Genomic DNA, 21,189 nt, shown 5'->3' on the forward strand with positions numbered 1-21,189 from the left:
TGACTTAACAGTTGCATTTCTACATATATACTCAAGAGAAATAAAAATATATGTTCACATAAAAATATGTATAGGAATGTTATAGCAGCATTATACACAATAGCACAAAAATGAGAAGGACAAATGCCATGCATAATACTACTTGACATCAAGTATCTAAAGCAGTCAACTCTTAGAAGTAGAAAGTAGGATGGTACTTTTCAGGGACTAGGGGGAAGAAAATGAATCATTGTTCATTCAAGATGAGCAACTTCTAAATATACATACATAATGTGCATATAGTCGACAGTACATAACATTTCTTACCATAAGAAAAACAAGTATTAATGGAAATACGAATTTTTTACAGAGATAAGAAATCTGAATAGCCACAAAACAAGGACCACAATTTATATGTACATACAACTTAATATTTTTAACCCATAAAAAACATTGAAGTGTTGATATATGCTACAATATAAATGACCTTGAAAGCATTATGTTAAGTGAAAGAAGTCACAAAAATGACATACTACATAATTCCTTTTATATAAAATAACTAGAACAGTCAAATCTATGGATGACTGCTTAGGGCTTAGAGGGGTGGGGGTAGTGTAGGTTGATATACCTAAACAGCCTGGGGTTTCTTTTTGGAGGTAATGAAAATATTCTAAAGTTGACAGTGGTAGTAATTGTTGCACAAATATGTGAATATACTAGAAACTATTGAGTTGTATACTTTAAATAGATGAGTTGTGTGGTATTGTCACCCGAGTGGTGGTGGTATTCTGGAGACATAGGTTCTTGACCTCTTAAAGATTTCAGACGAGACACAGATACAAAAGCAGGCAGAAGTTTATTGACAAAAGGAAAGTATACTTAGAAGATTTCCAAATGGGAAGCTCAGACCACTTAGGGTTTTTATGCTCCCTTGAAATTCCCCTGCTGGCCTGCTGGCTTCCCCTCATTACTTCCTGTTCATGTCTGCATCTCTGCCAGTGATGGGCTGTGTTACACCTGTGCCAAATCTGGGCAGCTGTCTGGTTATGAGCTGATTGTTACGCATAAGGTCGATATTTCCATACCCCACTGGTCCCCTCATTTATGTTTAGGGTTAATATTTTCTTTTCCTTATCTGTCCCTTCACTCAACTCATGCCTAGCTAGCTACCTACACTAACAGTATGTAAATTTTATTTTAACCAACCATTTTTAATAATTTTAAAAAATAATTAAAAAGATAAAACACGTAAGGTTATGGCAGGTCATATGTACTGGGTTGGTCAAAAAGTTAGTTAATGTTTTTTTCCATGTGGTGGCTCTAGTAGTGCTTAGCTATTCTTTTTTATTGCCATGAAAAATTGAGACATTTATTGAATAAGATACAAGAAACATTTTACACAGGACAATGATGCCTCAGTCCCCTTCAATATAGGTACCTTGGGACCTCACACAGTTCTCCCAATCACCATCAGCTGCTCCATTGGATTTTCCTGAATTTCATCGGCATTCTGAAATCTTTTTTTAAAAAATATATATTTGATTGATTATGCCATTACAGTTGTCCCATTTCTTCCCCCTTGATTCCCCACCACCCTGCATACCCCTTCCCCACCATTACCCCTTTTAGTTTATGTCCAAGTGTCACAAGTTTAGATTCCATATTTTTCATACTGTTCTTGCCTTCCCCACTGTCTGTTTTCTACCTACCATCTATGCTACTTATTCTCTGTAATTTCTTCCCCCTTCTCCTCCTCCCACTCCCCTGTTGCTAACCCTCCATGTGATCTCCATTTCTATGGTTCCATTCCTGATCTAGTTGTCCTCTTAGTTTGCTTTTGTTTTCGGTGTGATTAATAACTGTGAGTTTGCTGTCCTTTCACTGTTCATCTTTTTTATCTTCTTTTTCTTAGATAAGTACCTTTAACATTTCATATAATAAGGGCTTGGTGATGATGAACTCCTTGAATTCGGTCTTATCTGAGAAGTACTTTATCTGTCCTTCCATTCTAAATGAAAGCTTTGCTGGATAGATCAATCTTGGATGTAGGTCTTTGGATTTCATGACTTGGAATACTTCTTTCCAGCCCCTTCTTGCCTGTAAGGTCTCCTTTGAGAAATCAGCTGACAGTCTGATGGGAACTCCTTTGTAGGTGACTGTCCCCTTATCTCTTGCTGCTTCTAAGATTCTCTCCTTCATTTTAATCTTGGCTAATGCAATTATGGTTCCTTCTTGGGTCCAGCTTCTTTGGGACTCTCTGAGCTTCCTGGATTTCCTGGAAGTCTATTTCCTTTGCCAGATTGGGGAAGTTCACCTTTATTATTTGTTCGAATGAGTTTTCCACTTGTTGTTGTTCTTCTTCCTTTTCTGGTACCCCTATAATTTGGAACATTTAAAGATGTCCTGGAGGTTCCTAAGCCTCTCCTCGTTTTTTTGGATTCTTGTTTCTTCATTCTTTTCTGTTTGGTCATTTTTTTCTTCCTTCTGGTCCACTCCCTTGATTTGAGTCCCAGTTTCCGTTCATCACTATTGGTTTCCTGTGCATTTCCCTTCATTTCAATTAGTTTAGCCTTAATTTGTGACTGAAATCAACCAGTTCTGTGAGCATCCTGGCCACCAGTGTTTTGAACTGTGCATCTGATAGGATGACTATCTCTTGGTTGCTTAGAAGTATTGGCTCTGGGGCTTTGAGCTGTTCTTCTTGAGCCATAATGTTTTGGTCTGTTTGCGCCTGTTAAATGTGGGGGTGGAGCCTTAGGTGTTCACCAGGGCAGGGTGACCCAGTTGCTGGGTTGTGACGCAGTATGGCTGAATGGTTCATTGTTGTCGCATTTTTGTACAGTTCAATTTTCTGTACTTTGGTTGCGTTTTTCTTACTAAAACTTTGTTATCTTTAAACTTGGTTGTGCAAGGAGGAACATTGTTTCCATCTTGGCTGGAAGTCCTTAGCTATTGTTTAACATCATTCAAAACAATTTTGATTGTATTGTGACAGTTGTCATGTCAGTGTGCTTTTAAAAAAATCAATATTGGTGAATTTTTGTGCAGTCATTTTAATATTGGAAGATGGAAGAAGATAACCTTTTTGGTGTATTATGCTTACTTCTAGAAAGATAAGGCAACTGAAATGCAAAAAAGATTTGTTCAGTGTATGGAGAAGGTGCTTTGACCAATTGAACATGTCAAAGGTGGTTTGCAAAGTTTCTTGGTACTACTGACATTTTGGCCCAATAATTCTTTGCTGTGGGGCTGTCTTATGCATTGGAAGATGTTTACCAGCACCCCTGGCCTCTACACACTGAAAGCCAATAGCAGGAGATAGCCTACATACTCAAAATATCCAAATCAGTGAAGTTACTGGTGAAAATAAAAAATGTGTCTTTTATTGTATTTTACGGAAGAATCTAAATGGATTCTTTGGCCAACTCAATACTTCATGGAGAAGGAAGTCAACTGGTAGCCCTGGCAGGGGGTTCAGGGAAAAGTTGAGTATACAAAGACAAGGAAAAAGCAATCTAGGAAGTAATTACATAGTGTGTTCATGATTTGAGTCAAATGTACTTGTGGTAAAATCTATAGATGTAGCCATTGAGGACTTAAACCAGTTTTAAAATATCTACCATTGCCCAGGGGTCCTTGGTAAGAGATGTGACTCCCAGGAAGAGTAGAGGAACCCACAATGTTTTTTCTCTAAAAGGGAGTACAATTCTGGGAGCAATAAAAATATTAACAGATTATTTTCTTAGTTGAGTAAACTGATTTTCAAGTTCATAAAGAAAAAGACTATCCGGGGGAAAAAAGTAATACTGGGGAATTATTCTTATAAAATGTTGAAGTATATTACAAAGTTATAGCCAGTAAAAGTTTATTTTTACCAAAAAATGTGTCTTTATTGTGTTTCAGTGTTTTTGCATTGTGTGGGTACTTAGTCATGTTAAATGTAAATTAAACACAAAATTCCTGACAGTGTGGCTCAGTTGGTTGGGTCACAAGAGGTCACTGGTTCAATTACATACCTAGGTTGTGGTTTGGTCCTCAGTTGGGGGTATGTGTGAGAAGCAACTGATTGATATTTCTTTCCCTCTCTTTCTCACTTCCTTTCCCTCTCTTTAACAAAAAATTTAAAAATAAATTAATTAAATAAAAAAATTACAAACAAGTAAACAAAACTGCTGGAAAATAACTTTAAGCCATAAATACTTATCAAAAATGTGCACTGTGATGATAAAATTGTCTTAAATCACCATAGTCTGAAAATTGTTAACTTAAGCCAAGTGTAAATGTTCAAAGAAGTAATAAAGGGGAATGTGATATGGAATATAAATAAACAAACAGTTATCCTAAATCACTTTAGGAGTTGATACACTGATTCCAGTCACTACAATATACTGTCATTTCAGTGTACTTAATTAGGTATAAGTGTTTCTAGGAAGATACGGATGACTTTTGGGGAATAATTTACTTGAACTTAAATTCTGTTAAACAAGGAGAATGATCTATTTGGGAGAATTTATTTATAGACAAAAAACTGCAATATTTTTATTGATTTATTTTCCTTCCCCAAGTTGAATCTGGAAAGAACTATAAAAAGTTTTCCAAAAACCTCTGAGGTTTTTGAAACATGGTATTCTGTTTGCCTTAATTACAGGGATATTGACTGATAGAAAATATTGACTATATATTATACAAGTCTTGTCTTTTTTAAGTAGATTTTTGTTTTTCAATATTAGATGATTATAAAATACTCAACTCAAAGATTTTTTATACATATATATGTGTCTGTTAGTCTTAATAGTTCAGATGCTTCTATGGTGCCTTTAGCCCATTTGTCTCAGAACTAAGACAGCATGTTATACAAAAAGACTGTGTTGATTCTAAACTAAGTTTGGACTTTGAGTGTTTGCATTGGTTAAGACACACATAAGTCTTTGTATAAAGACTGATTTTCTATAATTCATAAATTGACTTTGAAGGCAGAATAGGAATTCTGAAGAAGTTTTCTAGTACATAAAGTAGAGTAAAATAGTTTTTTAAAAGTGAAGAACCAATTAAATCACTGTACATTCTACTATGCACATGTATACATACTCTAAGGAATGGGGGAAATGATAGGAACCTGCTTACTACCCTATTGTATATGGGGGTATATTAAGGTATTCCTTGTATGATCATATTTAAGGAAATACATATAGTGCGAAGTTTTTCTCTTAAATTATTTGTATCTGATACAGAAAAGGAACAAATAGTGACTGTAGAAGCTTGCCTACTTGTTCAGTGTTAAAAATTTTTTTAAGTTGTTTTCTTGGCTTGTACTTAGTGACAGTGCGCTACATGCTTAGAAGACAATAGTTATTTCACAGACATTGAGTGCATATTATGTGACAAGTATATGCGGAGGTGGTATTTATTTTTTTATAAATAACACAGTGCTTTCCCTAAAGGACTTAGATTATAGTGGGAGAGCAAAAAGAAACACGTCTGTCTAATGTGTGAATGACAGCAACATGAATCAATTAAAGGCATTTTGTGATGCCTGTGATCATTTAATACATTTAAATTTGTTTTTATATAATTTTAATGAGTTTTATATTCAGAATGCCAGTTACAGATTTAAACCTGTGTGTGTGTGTGTGGTATGTATCCACTAACTAGAAGTAGTTAATTTCTAGTTTGTTTACTCTGCTGATGTGGTTACTAGAAAAGTCCTAATTACATTACATTTTTATTTGACAGTGCTGGTTTGGGCTGTAAACTCGTAAGAGTAATACCAGTTAACTAACGGGAAGTATAGACATTTGTATCTATCAACAAATATTGGAATTTGTTCTATAGGGAAGTGTGCACATTTGAACTGATTTTAAATTCAGGGCTCACTTAGAAATTGAAAAAGTAAAAATGATTCTTATCAAGAATATTAAGGTCATGAAAACTGACAGAGTTCCATTCTTGGGGGAAAAAATTGCTGAAAGAAGAGGGAAGGTTCGTTCTGAGGACTTGGGGACAGCCTGTATTGTAAATGATGCATTGCTTCAGAGAGGAAACAAGATTTTTTACAAGCTCCCCACATTTTTAGGTGTTTTAGATAGTTTGTATTTCTCTAGTTTAGTAATTGGTGTTTTGAATGCCTAGTAGGAGTAGCTATTTGAATTAATGATACAGCTCATTTATGTAGACTTCAGTATAGTTCAGATTGTTTTTGTTAACCAAGCAAACAAGTGAATGGTTTTCTGAAATAACTGCATCATTTAAACTACAAAGTGAATCATTATTTAAGAAGGATATATACCTTCTGAAAAATGAACCTAATTCTGCTTTAACAAATGTGCAATGAACTTATATGTGGTTACCAGTATTGTGCTGTAATTAGGCTTTTGGTTTCCTTGAAATTTCTTGGTGTGTACACCAAAAGAAATATCTTTAACATTAGCTTATTTTTTTTCACATCTGTTAAGATGTATATAATTCACATACCATAGAATTCACCTACATAGATGTATAATTTAGTGGGTATATTTTTCAGAATTGGTACAAGCATCATCACAGTCCTAAATTTATAATATTTTCATCCCCAAAGAGAAACTGTGTATCAGTTAGCAGTTCATAGTTTCTTTCCCCGCTCTCAACCCGGGAGATACCATTCTCTATACAGTTTTGCATATTCTGTACATTGCATATAACTTGAATTATGCAATATGGTCTTAGTATAATATTTTCAAGATATCCGTCCATGGTGTAGCATGTATCAGTTCTTTCCTTTTTTACTGCTAAATAACATTCTATATTCCATGTGTACATATCTCATTTATCCATGTATCAGTTGATGAACATTGAGATTGTTTCTGTTTGGGGGCTATTGTGAATAACGCTATTGTAAACATTTGTGTGCATGTTTTTGTATTGGCATATATTTTCGTTTCTTTTAGGTATTTATCTGGGAGTGAAGTTTCTGGGTTGTTTGGACACTCTAGACCTCAATAATCTTTAACTTTTTTTTTTTATCCTCAGCCAAGCACATGCTTATCAATTGTAGAGAGACAGGAAGGGAGGGAGAAACATCAGTCTGTTGCTTCCTGGCATGCACTCTGACCAGAAATTGAACCTGCAACCTTTTTGATTTATTAGACAACACTCTAACCAACTGAGCCATACCAGCCAGGGCTTGGAGAGGTTTTTAAAAACATTTTGAAAAACTGCCAAACTGTTTTCCAAAGTAGCCACATTATTTTAACACCCCACAAACAATGTCTAAGGGTTCTAATTTCTCTACTTTTTTTGTCAACACTTGGTATTGTCTTTTTTTTTTTTTTATTAAAGCCACCTTCTTTTGGCTATTTTGTTACTGGGGAACCCTGAGTTGGAGGGAGCTCCCCCTACTTGGTATTTCTTTCACTTGCAAGAGATGAATTCAGGTGAGAGAAAACACATAATAGTGGAAATGAAATTGTAAGTTTATTTATAAAATACACTTAAACGCGGTGCTGCAAGTAGGCAGACACCAAGCTAGTCTGAGTGTCCTGACTATTGGGATTTTAGGGGTTTAATGCTTGTAGACTTACTTTCCCAGATAGTGAAAGTGAGACATAGAGAATTTCAAGGGCTTCCTTCTTACACTATCACGGTTCTTCCTGTGATTTTTCAGAACACCTGGCAGTCTTATTGACCAAGCTCAGTACTGCTGAATTAATGAGTGAGACATGTTTCCCTCCTGCCTTTCTGCTTTGTTACCTGTCCTCCCTAACAGTTCTGTTAAGTGTAAAGTATCTCATTGTAGTTTCAGTTTGCTTTTCCTTAATGACTAGTAGGATTGAACAGCTTTTCATGTGTTTATTGCCCATTTGTGTATCTTTGGAGAAATGTCTACTCAGATCCTTTAACCATTTTCAAAATCGTGCTGGCTTTTTATTAAGTTGTGAAAGTTCTTTTTTACTTTCTTGATGGTATCATTCGTGTCACATGCAAGTAATTCATTCATCTTTTTCTTCTGTCACTTGTATGTTGATGTTATACTTCAGAAAACATTGTTAATAGGTTTTATAGTTTTAGTTCTCACATTTAGGTCTTTCTTTGATCCATTTTGAGTTTTTGTTTATGGTATAAAGACTTAAGCTTTTCTGCATGAGGACGTTGCCCTAGCACTGTGCTTTATTGAAATGACTATTCTTCCCCTCATTAAATTATGTTGATACCCTTGCTGAAAAATCAGTTGATTATAAATATGTTTATTTTGGTCTCTGTATTCTATTCCCTATGCCAGTATGATATAGTCTTGTTTTTTAAATAATTTTTCATTTTTCAATTATAGTTGACATACAATATTATTTTAGTTTAAGGTGTACAACATAATGATGAGACATTTACATAGCATACAAAGTGATCACCCCAAAAGTCTGGTGTTCATCTGACACCATATAGTTATACAATATTATTGAGTATATTGCCTATGCTGTAGATTACCTCCTTGTGGCCATTTTTTGTAACTGGCAATTTGTGCATCTTAATCCCTTTACTTTTTTCACCTATCCTCCCAAGTCCCATGCCATCTGGCAACCATCAGAATGTTCTGTGTACCTGTGAGTGTTTCTGTTCTGCTTGTTCTTTATTTTGCTTTTTAGATTCCAGATGTAAGTGAAATTATACGGTATTCAATATATGTCTTTTTCTGTCTGACTTTTCATTTAGTATAATACTCTCTAGATCCATGTTATCACAAATGGCAAGATTTCATTTATTTCTTATGGCTGAGTACTATTTTGTTATATATATATGTACTACATCTTTTTCTATGTGTCCATCAGTGGACACTTAAATGTCTTCTTGGCTATTGTAAATAATGCTACAATGAACATAGGGATCCATGTGTTTTTTCGAATTAGTGTGCAAGGTTTTTTTAGATAAATACCTAGAAGTGTAAGTGTCTCCTATTATAGCCTTCATTTTAGTGTCTATTTTGTCTGAGGTAAATATTGTTATACCAGCTTCTGTTTTCATTTCCATTTGCATGAAATATTTTCTCATCCCTTTCAGTCTGTGTGTCTTTTGATCTAAAGTGGCTTTCTTGTGGGCAGCATATGTATGGATCTTGTTTTCTTATTCAGCCACCCTGTGTCTTTTGGTTGAAGTGTTTAATCATTTACATTTAAAGTCATTACTGATAGGTATGTAGTTATTGACATTTATTCATATTTTTATCTTCTTTCTTTTTCATCTTAAATACCTTTAACGTTTCTTGTAATACTGGTTTGGTGGTATTGAACTCCTTTAGCGCTTTCTTATCTGGGAAGTTCTTTATCTGTCCTTCAATTCTAAATGATTATTGCTGGGTACAATAATCTTTGTTGTAGGTACTTGCTCTTCATCACTTTGAGAAATTTTACGTATCCCTTCTGGCCTACATTGTTTCAGTTGACTGGTCTCATAGGAGCTCCCTTGTAAGTCATTTTCTCTTGCTACTTTTATAAGATTCTTTGTCTTTAGCCTTTGGCATTCTAATTATGATATTCCTTGTTGTGGGTCTCTTTCAGTTCATCTTGTTTGAGACTCTCCACTTAGTGGATTTACATCTATTTTACCATGTTGCAGAGCTTTTTCAGTAGTTTTTCAATTCCTTGCCCTCTCTCCTCTTCTGGTACCCCTATAATGTGACTATTGTAGGTACACTTGATACACTTGAGGTTGTCTTACAGGCCTCTTAAAGTATCCTCATTTGTTTGGGGTTTTTTCCTTTTTGCTTTTCTGATTGGGTGGGTTTTTCATTTTTTTCTCTTTTGTCTTCAGAATTACTGATTTGATCCTCTGCTACATCTACTCTACTGTTGCTTCCCTCTAGTGTATTTTTCAGTGAGTTATTCTTCATTTATGACTGGTTCCTTTTTATATTTCCTATCTCCATTTTTATGTTTCCTAGGTCTTTGTTAAAGTTCTCATTGAGTTGATTTACCCTTCCCCTAAGTTCATTGAGCATCCTTAAAACCAGTTTTGAACTTAGTGTCTGGTAGATTTTGTTTGGTTCTTTTTATAGAGTTTTGTCCTGTTCCTCTATTTGGGACATGTTTCTCTGTCTCCTTATTTCGATGGTCTCGCTGTGTTGGTTTTTGTTTTACATAGAGCTACTGCATCTCTTAGTCTTGATAGAATGGCCTTAATGTAGTAGGTATCTTGTAGTGCCCAGTCACACAGTCTCACTGGTCACCTGAGCTGGGTGTTCCAGGAGTGTCCCTTGTGTGGGTTGTATGTGGTCTCCTGTTGTATTTGAGTCTTGATTGCTATTGGCGCATGAATGGGAGGAATTGACCCTTACGCAGTTGGGTGCAAGGACTGGATGAGACTACAGGGGAGGAGCTGTTGAGCAGGATTCGCTGTAATGGGGCTGTGGTGCTTGCTCTTTGTTTGTGTCATTTGTGGAGGTGGTAGAATGGCACTCCAGTGCAGTGCCACATAGTCTTGATTACTGTAACTTTATAGTAAATTGTGAATTCAGGAAATATGAGTCTTCCAACTTTGTTCTTCTGTAAAACAAAAGCTGGGATTTTGACAGGCATTCTGTGAATCTGTAGCTCAATTTGAGGAATACTGCCATCTTCACAATATTGTCATCTATAATATTTATTTAGCCATATGAATGAAAGTAGACTTTTAAAAATTTATGTAGAATATTTGAGTACCTGTGCAAAGTCAGTGTTCTCATTTCATAGTACTACATGACTTTGGGAGATGGCAGGGGCTGAATATGTAAGGGAGAATAGAGATTTAACTGAAATACTAAGTGTACTTTATTATAATTGTTATCTTTATTTTTGTAGCAAATTCCTGAAGGTGAGGTACTCTTCAATAAATTTTAAAATTCCAGACAGTGTTAACGATATTTAATATGTTTAAAGGTAATTATGGAAATCAAGCCTTATTTTCTTAATGAGGACTGCTTTTCAGCAGTACTATATACTAGTATTTTCTTAGTCTTTATTAAGCCAGCTCTCTTTTAAATATAATTAGATATCCCAAATAACATCCAACCTTCAAGATATTTTTTTAACTCTCAAGATAAATTTTCATATATTGAGAATAATTATATTCACACATAATTACATGAGTAGAAAAAGATAACCCTTACCCAATGGCTTCACGGGTGAATTTTATCAAATATTCAAAGTAGTAACACCTCTCCTCCTCAAAATATTTAGGAGGAGGGAATACTCCCAAGCTCATTCCACGAGGCCAGCATTAATCTAATTCCAAACCAAATAGATACTACAAAGGAAGAAAATTACAGGCCAATATGAACATAGAGGCTAAAATTCTCAACAAAATGTTAGCAAACCAAATACAGCAGTACATCAAAAAGATCATACACCATGATCGAGGGGGATTTATTCCAGGATGCAAGGATGATGCAGCATTTATACATCAATAAATATGATGCACCACATAAACAAAATGAAGGATAAAAACCACATGATCATATCAATAAATTCAAAGAACACATTTGATAAAATCCAGCACATATGTCCAATAAAAACTCAGTGAAGTGGGAATAACAGGAACATACCTAAACATACTAAGGCCAGATAAGACAAACTCACTGCCAGCCAGCATTATACTCAACAGGCTAAAACTACCATTGTTCACTTTAAGATCAGGAATACAGCAGGGATGGCCACTTCCCTTATGCAACATGGTATCGGAAGTTTTAGCCACAAAAATCAGATAAGGAATAAAAGGCATCCAAGTTGGAAAGGAAGAATTGAAACTGTCATTATTTGCAGATGACATGTACATAGAGAACCCCAAAGATGCCACCAAGAAACTATCAGAACTGACAAATGAATTCCGTAAAGTATCAGGATACAAAATTAATATCTAGAAATCAGTTGCATTTTTATATCCCAATAACATCCTAACAGAAAGGGAAATTAAGAAAACAATCCTGTTCACAATTAACTACAAAAAATAAAATACCTAGTAATAAATGTAACCAAGATGTAAAATACCTGAACTCGGAAAATTATAAGACACTGAAGAAAGAAATTGAAAAAGATACAAATAAGTGGAAGCACATACTGTGTTCATGGATAGGGAGAATTGACATCATTAAAATATCCATACTTTCCAAAGCAACGTATAGATTCAGTGCAATTCCTAGTAAAATTCCAATGACGTATTTCACAGAAGAAGAACAATATTTCAAAAATTTGTATGAAACCACATAGCAACATCAGTCCTGAGAGAGAAGAACAAAGTTGGAGGGGTCACGCTAATTAAACTATACTATAAGGCATAGTAATCAAAACAGCATGGTACTGGCATAAAAACAGACCCATAGATCAATGGAACAGAATAGAGAACCCAGAAATAAATCCACACCTTTATAGTCAGTATTCAACCAAGGAAGCAAGCACATACAATGGGCTACAGATAGTTTATTCAGTAAATGCCATTGGGGATATTGGACAGGTACACGCAGAAAAATGAAACTAGACCACTTTCTTACACTATACACAAGACTAAATTCAAAATGAATTAAAGATTTAAATGTTAGACCTGAAATCATAAAATCATAATAGAAAACAGGCATCAAATTCTCTGACATTGCTTCTAGCAATATTTTATCAGATATATTTCCCCAGGCTGGGGAAACAAGTAAGCAAGTGGGACTACATCAAAGGATACCATCAACAAAATAAAAAGTCACCCACAGAATGGGAGAACATATTCATTGATGAAGGGTTAATATCCAAAATTTATGAAGAACTTGTAAAACTCAACAGCAAAAAAATAGTCCAGTTGAAAAATGGGCAAAGGACCTGAATAGGCACTTTTCCAGATGATATACAGGTGTCCAGTAGACATGAAAAGAAGCTCAACATCACTAATCAGAGAAATTCAGATTAAAAAAACCACAGTGATATGTCACCTTACTTCCGTCAGAATGGCTCTCATCAATAAATCAACAAGCAAGTACTGGCGTGGTTGTGGAGAAAGAGAAACCCTTAACACAGATTGGTACAGCCCCTGTGGAAAGCAGGGATACCTGTATGGAGATACCTCAAAAAATTTAAAGTGGATCTGCCTTTTGACCCAGCAATCCCACTTCTGGGAATATATCCAAAGAAACCAAAAACTCTAATTCAAAAAAACATGATCACCCCTATGTTCATTGCAGCACTATTTAAAATTGCCAAGATAATGGGAGAAGCCCAAGTGTCCATCAGTAGATGAGTGGATAAAGCAACTATGGGATATTTACACAATGGAATACTAGTCAGCCATAAAAAAGAAAATATTACCATTTGAGACAGTATGGATGGACCTGGAGAACATTATGCCAAGTGAAATAAGCCAGCCAGACACAAATACATGATTTTATTCATGTGTGGACTCTAGTGAACAAAATGAACTAACAAGCAAAATAGAGACAGATTCATAGATAGTAGGATGATAGCTGTTGGAGGAGGGCTGGTTAGGGGGTAGAGGGATGAAAAAAAGAAAAGAGGATTCACATACATGGAGAATAAGGTGAACCAGGTGGTGGTGATTGCAGGCTGGGGGTGGTGTGAATAAACTGTAATGCAGAAATACAAAAAAAATCTGCAGCACACCAAAAAATAATATCTTTTTGCCATTCTGATGAAAGAAAAGAAAAAAAACTAAACACTGAGTTCGTGACATTTTCTGTAATGACGTATCGATCATTTCAAGTGTGGCAAAATTAAGGATTTAAACCACTTCTTAACATTGTACTGGAATTTTGCTTTAATTTGCTTGTGCTTGGTGATATTTTCTTATAAACAAATGGTCATTTTGACCTATTCCATTTTCATCTTTGCTGTGGGATGGGCTTACCTCCCTTGCTTTTACTTACCTAAGTTTCTCCTGTACCTTTTTCTATTACGATAGCATTTTTTATGAGTTTTTGCTAAAATTACACCATTACTTTTCCTTAACTATATCCATTGGCAAAGGAACTTCCAAATTTTGAGCTGTGATATCTAGAACCAGCTAGATATTTATTAATGAAGTCCTTTTTAAAACACCAAAATAATTATCCTAGGGTTAGTCAAAGGAGGGATAGGTGTCAGGGCATTTAAGGTAAATGGGGAGAATGGTTTTGCTGCCCTATAGGACCTAAAGATGAAACATTAGAACAGTTCAGGAACTTATTGATACTGAGTTATCAATTAGAAAGCAGTCTTAGAAGTCTTATCTTTGCTTTTTTTTACAGCTTTTTAGGATTAGGAGATTTAAACTTGTAATGGGCAGCTATGGGTAGTTCTTAAATACAAATGTACACACAAAGTACACACATAATTGACCTCGGATCCTGGCTCCTGGGGTCTGCAGTGTTATGGATGAGACAAGACAAATTCACACAGACTACCAAGTCCTATGGAGGAAAAGGGACGGCTCTGCTTCTTTCTCAAGAGGAGAGTGCCTGGGCCCTTGCCTGGACAAGCATTTATTGGGTTCAATTTGCATAGAAATACAGGGTATATATGTAAAGCTCATCGATCATTGTCAGGCAGAAACTATTAAACAATGGAGAACATTCAAAGAACTCTGAGGACTTACTTACTCTGAGTCAGGGTCAAATAGCTAAAGGGCCACAAAACCTTGGGGAAACAAACTCATTTCAGGCTTTGACCCTTATCATTTAAATTGAAGGTATTAGCAAAGTAGGCTCCAGAGGATATTATGCATTCTTTTCTTAGGCTTGATTGCCCCAGGGAACCAGCCCTTTCCCACACAGGGCCACACCCACCTCCAGTATTGTTTCAGGCTTAAGTCAGGCGAGGGAAGTAAGGCTGCCTAGAGATTAGGAGACTTGTTACTGACAGAATGAGGACTCGGGCTATGTCAAAGCCAAGGGGCAAGGCATAGCCCCTCAAGTCCTTCCCTGAGGACCCCTTCATGGCCATGCCTGTCTTAGGTCATTCCTCCCTTGAGGAATCTTACCTGTCATTGGCTAACCAGACATCTGCCCAGGGCCAAGCAGGGTGAAGAGAAAGGGTGAAGAGGTGGTGCCCCTATAAGAAAGATAAGCTTTGTCTCCTGAGTGGCTTATGGTCCCAAGATCCTTTAGTCAGCCTTAGCCAGGGGATTACAGCTTCTGAAACCCTGCAGGGCAGTTCCCAACACAAAACATTAATTGCTAGAATAAAGACCAGATGATTCACATGAAACTTGCTGATACAGCCATTTTGGTGAGTTAGGAATTACCCAGGCTTTTTCTTAATTCAGAGTGACCTTTCTCCTGCCATCACAGTTGAAGCCAGCAACGGAGGGTGAAGGATATCAGCAATGAGGCCATCATAATGAGCAGAAAGTAGAGATAGCAGCAAAAATGGGCAGGAGGAAGGAGTCAGATCGAGAGGTAGGAGAGGAAACATATAAAGGAATAGAGAAAGAGAAGGGAGTGAAAACAAATGGAGGAAAAAGGATTATGGGTATAACCGTTGAAGTAATGCTCAATATCATAATATCAGTGTTTGAACCTGTTCAGTTAGGACTAAGAACCTTTAAAAAAATTGAGCTTAACTGGAAGAAAGCAAAATTTTTAAAGTATGTTAAATCACATTTAAAATTTAAGGTCAATAATACACAATTTAATTTTTCAACATAGTGGTAATATTTGAGTCATACTACTATGGGGCACTATTCTAAGTACTTTACATATATTTACTTAATCCTCACCACAACTTTATAGTAGATACTATTTCTCCCATTTTATAAATGCAGAAACTGAACCACAAAGAGAATAAGAAGTTTGTCTAGGCTAGCCACATTACCCTGAGGCAGTCTGTCTACTGTGCTACAACTGGCTTCATCACCTTTTCCTTTCCCTCTCCGTAATTTGTATGCTATATTTCTGTAGAAATTTGTCTTGTTTTGAAAATGTAGTATCTCTGAAATAGTTGGACATCTGCTAGAGTAACAAACTCTGGACTATATAAAGATCATTTTTTCTTCCCTCCAGTTATTGTAATTGGAGAAAGTTTATAAAACTCTAGAGACCAGAACACAAAGGATGGTTTGCGTGGTCCCTGACCCCAGTGAACTGAATCTGTTTGTAATTGTTTGGTCACTTGAACCAGCCAAGTATGTACTCCAGTATTGGTGTAAATTCTTTTACTGTCAGCCAGGTTTACTTGTGTTGTTAATTAATGTTAACTCCAAAGCCACAGACCAACTAGTAATATTGCCAATGCTTTAAAAATTTGGGATTCTTTTCCTTTTAACAAACCACACAACAGAATCAGCTTTCCATACAAAAAGCAGTGGTGCCTAGTTTGATTACCTTCCTTAGTCATCCTTAAAATTAAAATCTCACATGGAGATATTCACAATTTATCTAAAAAGGTGTTTTGTTTTGTTTTGTTTTGTTTTTACAGCCCTGATGGAGTAAAATGTTTGCAGGCTATAGAGGAGGAAATGTGAATGGAGTTAGTGGATTTCACCAGGAACTTTGGAAGAGTGTTGGGTGTTAGTTGCACTGGAGGAGGATGAGAATTGAGCCCTATTTAGAGGGAACAGAAAGACTTCTGTGAGGAGTGTGGGTAAATACACAGGAATCTGCCCTGAAGATCATTGCTTAGCTCCCGGAATACTTAATATTTTTCATTATTTGTAGAATTGGAGAATCATTCACTAGTACACATACTTTGTTTATATTAGACTCTCTTCTAACGGGAAAACTGTGGTTTGAAAGTCCCTTTTGATGTTGAGGTTTTCAACAAGTCTGAAGAGGGATGAACCTATGACTGGAAATCCTTAAAGATTTTACCAAGAAAAACTCACTGGAGACTTTTACAAGTGTCTTTTAGCAAGTAAGAGAAATTCTGGTTCATCTGGCAGAAAGGAAGTTTAAATACTAAGCTCAGTCTAATTTGACTTGTTCCTCTATTCTTTTCTCCTTGATAAATACTTGTAGCATTTGAAGGCTAGCTTAGCCATTCCCCTCTTAGACATGAATAAGGTAATAAATGAGAAGTGGGAGACTGAGTGTGTATGTTTTATTGAGTGTTTCTTGCATTTCTTACCTTGGTATTAGCTCTTAGATTTTTATTGTGGCATTTGGAATACTTGGAATTTAATATAGGTATCTTTATATAGAGGTTATCCACATGTCATATATTCAGATATATTGAAAAGCAGCTGCACACCGCTGCATAATGGGAATATGAATGAATCACTGTTCAGGCTGCTTCTAGACTATAGAAGACAGACAAGATTAATAAAATGGAAGTTAGAATACAGTATAAGTACCATTATAGAGATATGCAAAATTTTTTATTGAATAAAGAGGGGCACTTCAGCCCTGGCTGGTATAGCTCAGTGGATTGAGCGCAGGCCTGCGAACCACACCATCGCGGTTCGATTCCCAGTCAGGGCACATGCCTAGGTTGCAGGCCAGTTCCCAGCAGGGGACTCACGAGAGGCAACCACACATTGCTATTTCTCTCCTTCTCTTCTTTCCTTCCTCTCTAAAGATAAATAAATAAAATATATTTAAAAAAAAAAGAGGGTCACTTCACTCTCAGACATTTTACTTTGGAAGGAGATGATCTTTTGAGTTAAGCCTTTAAATAGAAAAGGAATTACTCAAAGTAGATAGCAGTGATAGGAAATTTTAAGTATGGGGAAAATATAACAGGAATAATTGTCTGATCTCAGTTGTACTTTCTACGTCTCAGAAATACAACCACCGCCACCCTGTATGCTCCCCACCCCAGGTGACTGCTGTTTAACTGTATTTCAAGAGTATTAACTATTTTGATTTTGCTTAATTAAATTTGTTGTAAAGAATAATAACAGTTTATTCTAAATCTGCAAATTAAGAATACATTGCTTTTTCTTTGAGCAATTTGTTTAATTCAATTTAAAATTTTTTTTTGATATTTTAAAAGGTGGAAATAGGTTGAAGTTATTTGGGCCTTTCAAAATAACATTATTTCTGGTTGTTTGGAGCCAAACTCACTTAATTTTAGGTTTGTTTTAAAAGATTTACACATCAGGTAGAGAACTTCTAGTCATTTTTACTCATTTGCTCATCTGCAAATGCATTTGGAATAGAGAAGTTCCCGTTCAGATCCAAAGTCCAGTGATTAAATTTCATCTCCACAACAATATTTCTAAGTTGTTTTAAAAGCACTCAGAGGAAAGGGTCCACCTTCCCTGTATAAGAAATTTTCTCCTTTTGTTGTCTCCCCAAATCACATAGCATGATTTATGCCCCTCTCTATTTCCCTCCCTCTTTGACATTGTTTCTGTATAGTGATTGATGATGCCCAAGATAAAATGAGACTCAGATGTTTATCTCTTGAAAAATAATGTATCTGAATCTTGACATATAGAAATTATCTCTCCATGAGGTGTTTCTTGAGTTTATTGGGGTAACATTGGTTAGTAACCATGTAAGTTTCAGGTATACAACCTTGTAATACATCAGTATATTCCATTGTGCACTCCCCACACAAAGTCTAGTTTTTTTCCATCACCCTGAGATGTTTCTTGTGTGTAATCCTAAAATGTTGAGTTTAAAGCATGCCCAGTTTCTGAGTCAGGAGTTATTCAGTTTATTAGTAACTTTGGGGTTAAATATGTGTTCAAAATAGATGTTTCTCTGTCTTGGTCAATGTTTTTATTAGTGCCGTGTCCTTATACTTTTAGCCAAGGAATCTAATTCACTCAAGCTTAAGAAATTGCTAATTTCTTGATCTCCAATTGGCAATGTTTTTACTCTGTTGGTTTATCTTACATGTTTGTTCCTGTTATGCTACTTTTAATGATGTTAGTAAAGTAATAAAGATATTAGGTAGCAGTTTCATGTGCAAAATCCTCATTTTGCCTTGTAGATCCTTCTGTCTCTCAAGCAAGATTGTGTACCTTTTAGCCACACAGTGAATCATTAGTTTAAGAAAACCCTAGAAAGTGGTGACTGCCCCAAAAGAAGGAAAATATGGTTATACTTGATCCACTTTTCATCATTTTCTAAAGCTCTATGGTTTCATTCCTTGCCTTTAGGGGGTTCCCCCCTTTTTCGTTTACAATGTGCATTAGTATTATTCAAACTTTATTTTGAGTAAAGTATAAGTCTTTTTCCTTTTTGCCAATAGTGTTGTACTTGAAGAACAAGTAAAATAGATTTTATAGACTAGGGTAACTAGTCCCATTTAATGAGTAACTTTATTAATATTCTTAGTATCAGTCTTCTGATAGCCCAACTAGCAATTCATACTTTTAATATTGCATTCTTTCCTTGCATGCCCTTCCCCTTTAGAAAGTAGGTTTCTCCAAAAATGTGTTTTTAAATAACCAACTTTTTATCTTTTTTGCAGATAATAGCACCTACTGCATTATTTTTGGCTGCAAAAGTGGAAGAACAGGCTCGAAAACTTGAACATGTTATCAAAGTAGCACATGCTTGTCTTCATCCTCTAGAGCCACTGCTGGATACTAAGTGTGATGTATGTAAAAATTGGGTTTTTTGGTTTTTCTTTTTAGATTTGAAAGCCTTTTATTATTTAGACTCAATAAAAATATAATTGAGTGTTGCCTTCCAAATGCTGCGTATTTCTTTTACCATTTAGGAATGTAATACCAGGAAGCAGTCTGGCAGAAACATATTTTGTGTATGTTCATGAATTATAATGTCATTCTGAATCATGTAAGGTATTTTTTTAATATATATTTTATTGATTATGCCATTACAGTTCTATTCCCCCCTTCATACTCCTCCACCCTGCACACCCCCTCCCCCCCCTCCCCTTTTTAATTTATGACCATGTGTCTCAAGTTCTTTAGATTCTATATCTCCCCTACTGTTATTGCCCTCCCCCTTGTCTATTTTCTACCTACCATCTATGCTACTTATTTTCTGTACCTTCTCCCCCCTTCTCCATCTCCCACTCCCCTGTTGCTAACCCTCCATGTGATCTTCATTTCTATGGTTTTGCTCCTGATCTAGTTGTCCTCTTAGTTTGCTTTTGTTTTAGGTGTGGTTGTTAATAACTGTGAGTTTGCTGCCCTTTCACTGTTCATCTTTTTTATCTTTTTCTTAGGTAAGTCCCTTTAACATTTCATATAAGGGCTTGGTGATGATGAACTCCTTGAACTTGACCTTATCTAAGAAGCACTTTATCTGTCCTATTCTAAATGAAAGTTTTGCTGGATAGATCAATCTTGGATGTAGGTCTTTGGATTTCATGACTTGGAATACTTCTTTCCAGCCCCTTCTTGCTTGTAAGGTCTCCTGAGAAATCTGCTGACAGTCTGATGGGAACTCCTTTGTAGGTGACTGTCCCCTTATCTCTTGCTGCTTCTAGGATTCTCTCCTTCATTTTAATCTTGGCTAATGTAATGATGATGTGCCTTGGTGTGTTTCTTCTTGGGTCCAACTTCTTTGGGACTCTCTGAGCTTCCTGGATTTCCTGGAAGTCTATTTCCTTTGCCAGATTGGGGAAATTCTCCTTTATTATTTGTTCAAATAAGTTTTCCACTGGTGGCTGTTTCTTTTCCCCTTCTGGTACCCCTATAATTCGGATGTTGGAGCTTTTAAAGATGTCCTGGAGGTTCCTAACCCTCTCCTCATTTTTTTGAATTCTTGTTTCTTCATCCTTTTTTGTTTGATTATTTTTTTTCTTCCTTCTGGTCCACTCCCTTGATTTGAGTCCCAGTTTCCTTTCCATCACTATTGGTTTCCTGTGCATTTCCCTTCATTTCAATTAGTTTAGCCTTCATTTGTTCCTCTAATTTGTGACTAAAATCAACCAGTTCTGTGAGCATCCTGACCACCAGTGTTTTAAACTGTGCATCTGATAGGTTGGCAATTTCTTGTTCACTTACATTTATCGGCTCTGGGGCTTTGAGTTCTTCTTGAGCCATGTTTTGGTCTGTTCGTGCCTGTTATGTATGAGGAGAAGAGCCTTAGGTGTTCACCACTGCGGGGCAACCCAGTTGCTGGGTTGTGATGCTGTACATGGGGGTGGGGTCAGAGAGGGACAATGGTGGTCCCCTCTGCTGCTGTCCACCGCTGGGGCCTGTGTGGTCTGTCTTACTGCTGGCTCCTTCGCCTGGTTTATCTCCAGGTGAATGCGTGACCTCGATCAGGCTGCCGCTTTGGGCCCTCAGTGGGTCTGCCCGTTGCTACTCCACACCTGGGATCCGCCCATGGCTGCCTGTGCGCCTGGGTCAGACCTGTGGATCTTTCCTGCCAACCCC

The 21,189-nt window shown here is 36.2% G+C and overlaps 1 protein-coding gene across 4 annotated transcripts in view; it reads left to right on the plus strand.

Annotated features, from left to right (window-relative positions):
* The window catches only part of CCNT2 (cyclin T2), a 51,921-nt gene that overhangs the window by 12,222 nt on the left and 18,510 nt on the right, over positions 1-21,189 (plus strand). For all 4 annotated transcript variants that reach the window (XR_005085564.2, XM_037167205.2, XM_037167207.2 and 1 more), the window contains one exon: positions 19,308-19,436. Coding sequence is in view for 3 of the 4 variants with exons in the window: in XM_037167205.2 (XP_037023100.2) it covers positions 19,308-19,436 (129 nt within the window). In the remaining variant the exon portion in view is untranslated. The remainder of the gene's footprint in view (positions 1-19,307; positions 19,437-21,189) is intronic.

The sequence above is a fragment of the Artibeus jamaicensis genome, unplaced genomic scaffold (assembly GCF_021234435.1).
Source record: "Artibeus jamaicensis isolate MK-2021 breed Jamaican fruit bat unplaced genomic scaffold, CSHL_Jam_final contig_1284, whole genome shotgun sequence".
Taxonomy (NCBI): Eukaryota; Metazoa; Chordata; class Mammalia; order Chiroptera; family Phyllostomidae; genus Artibeus; species Artibeus jamaicensis.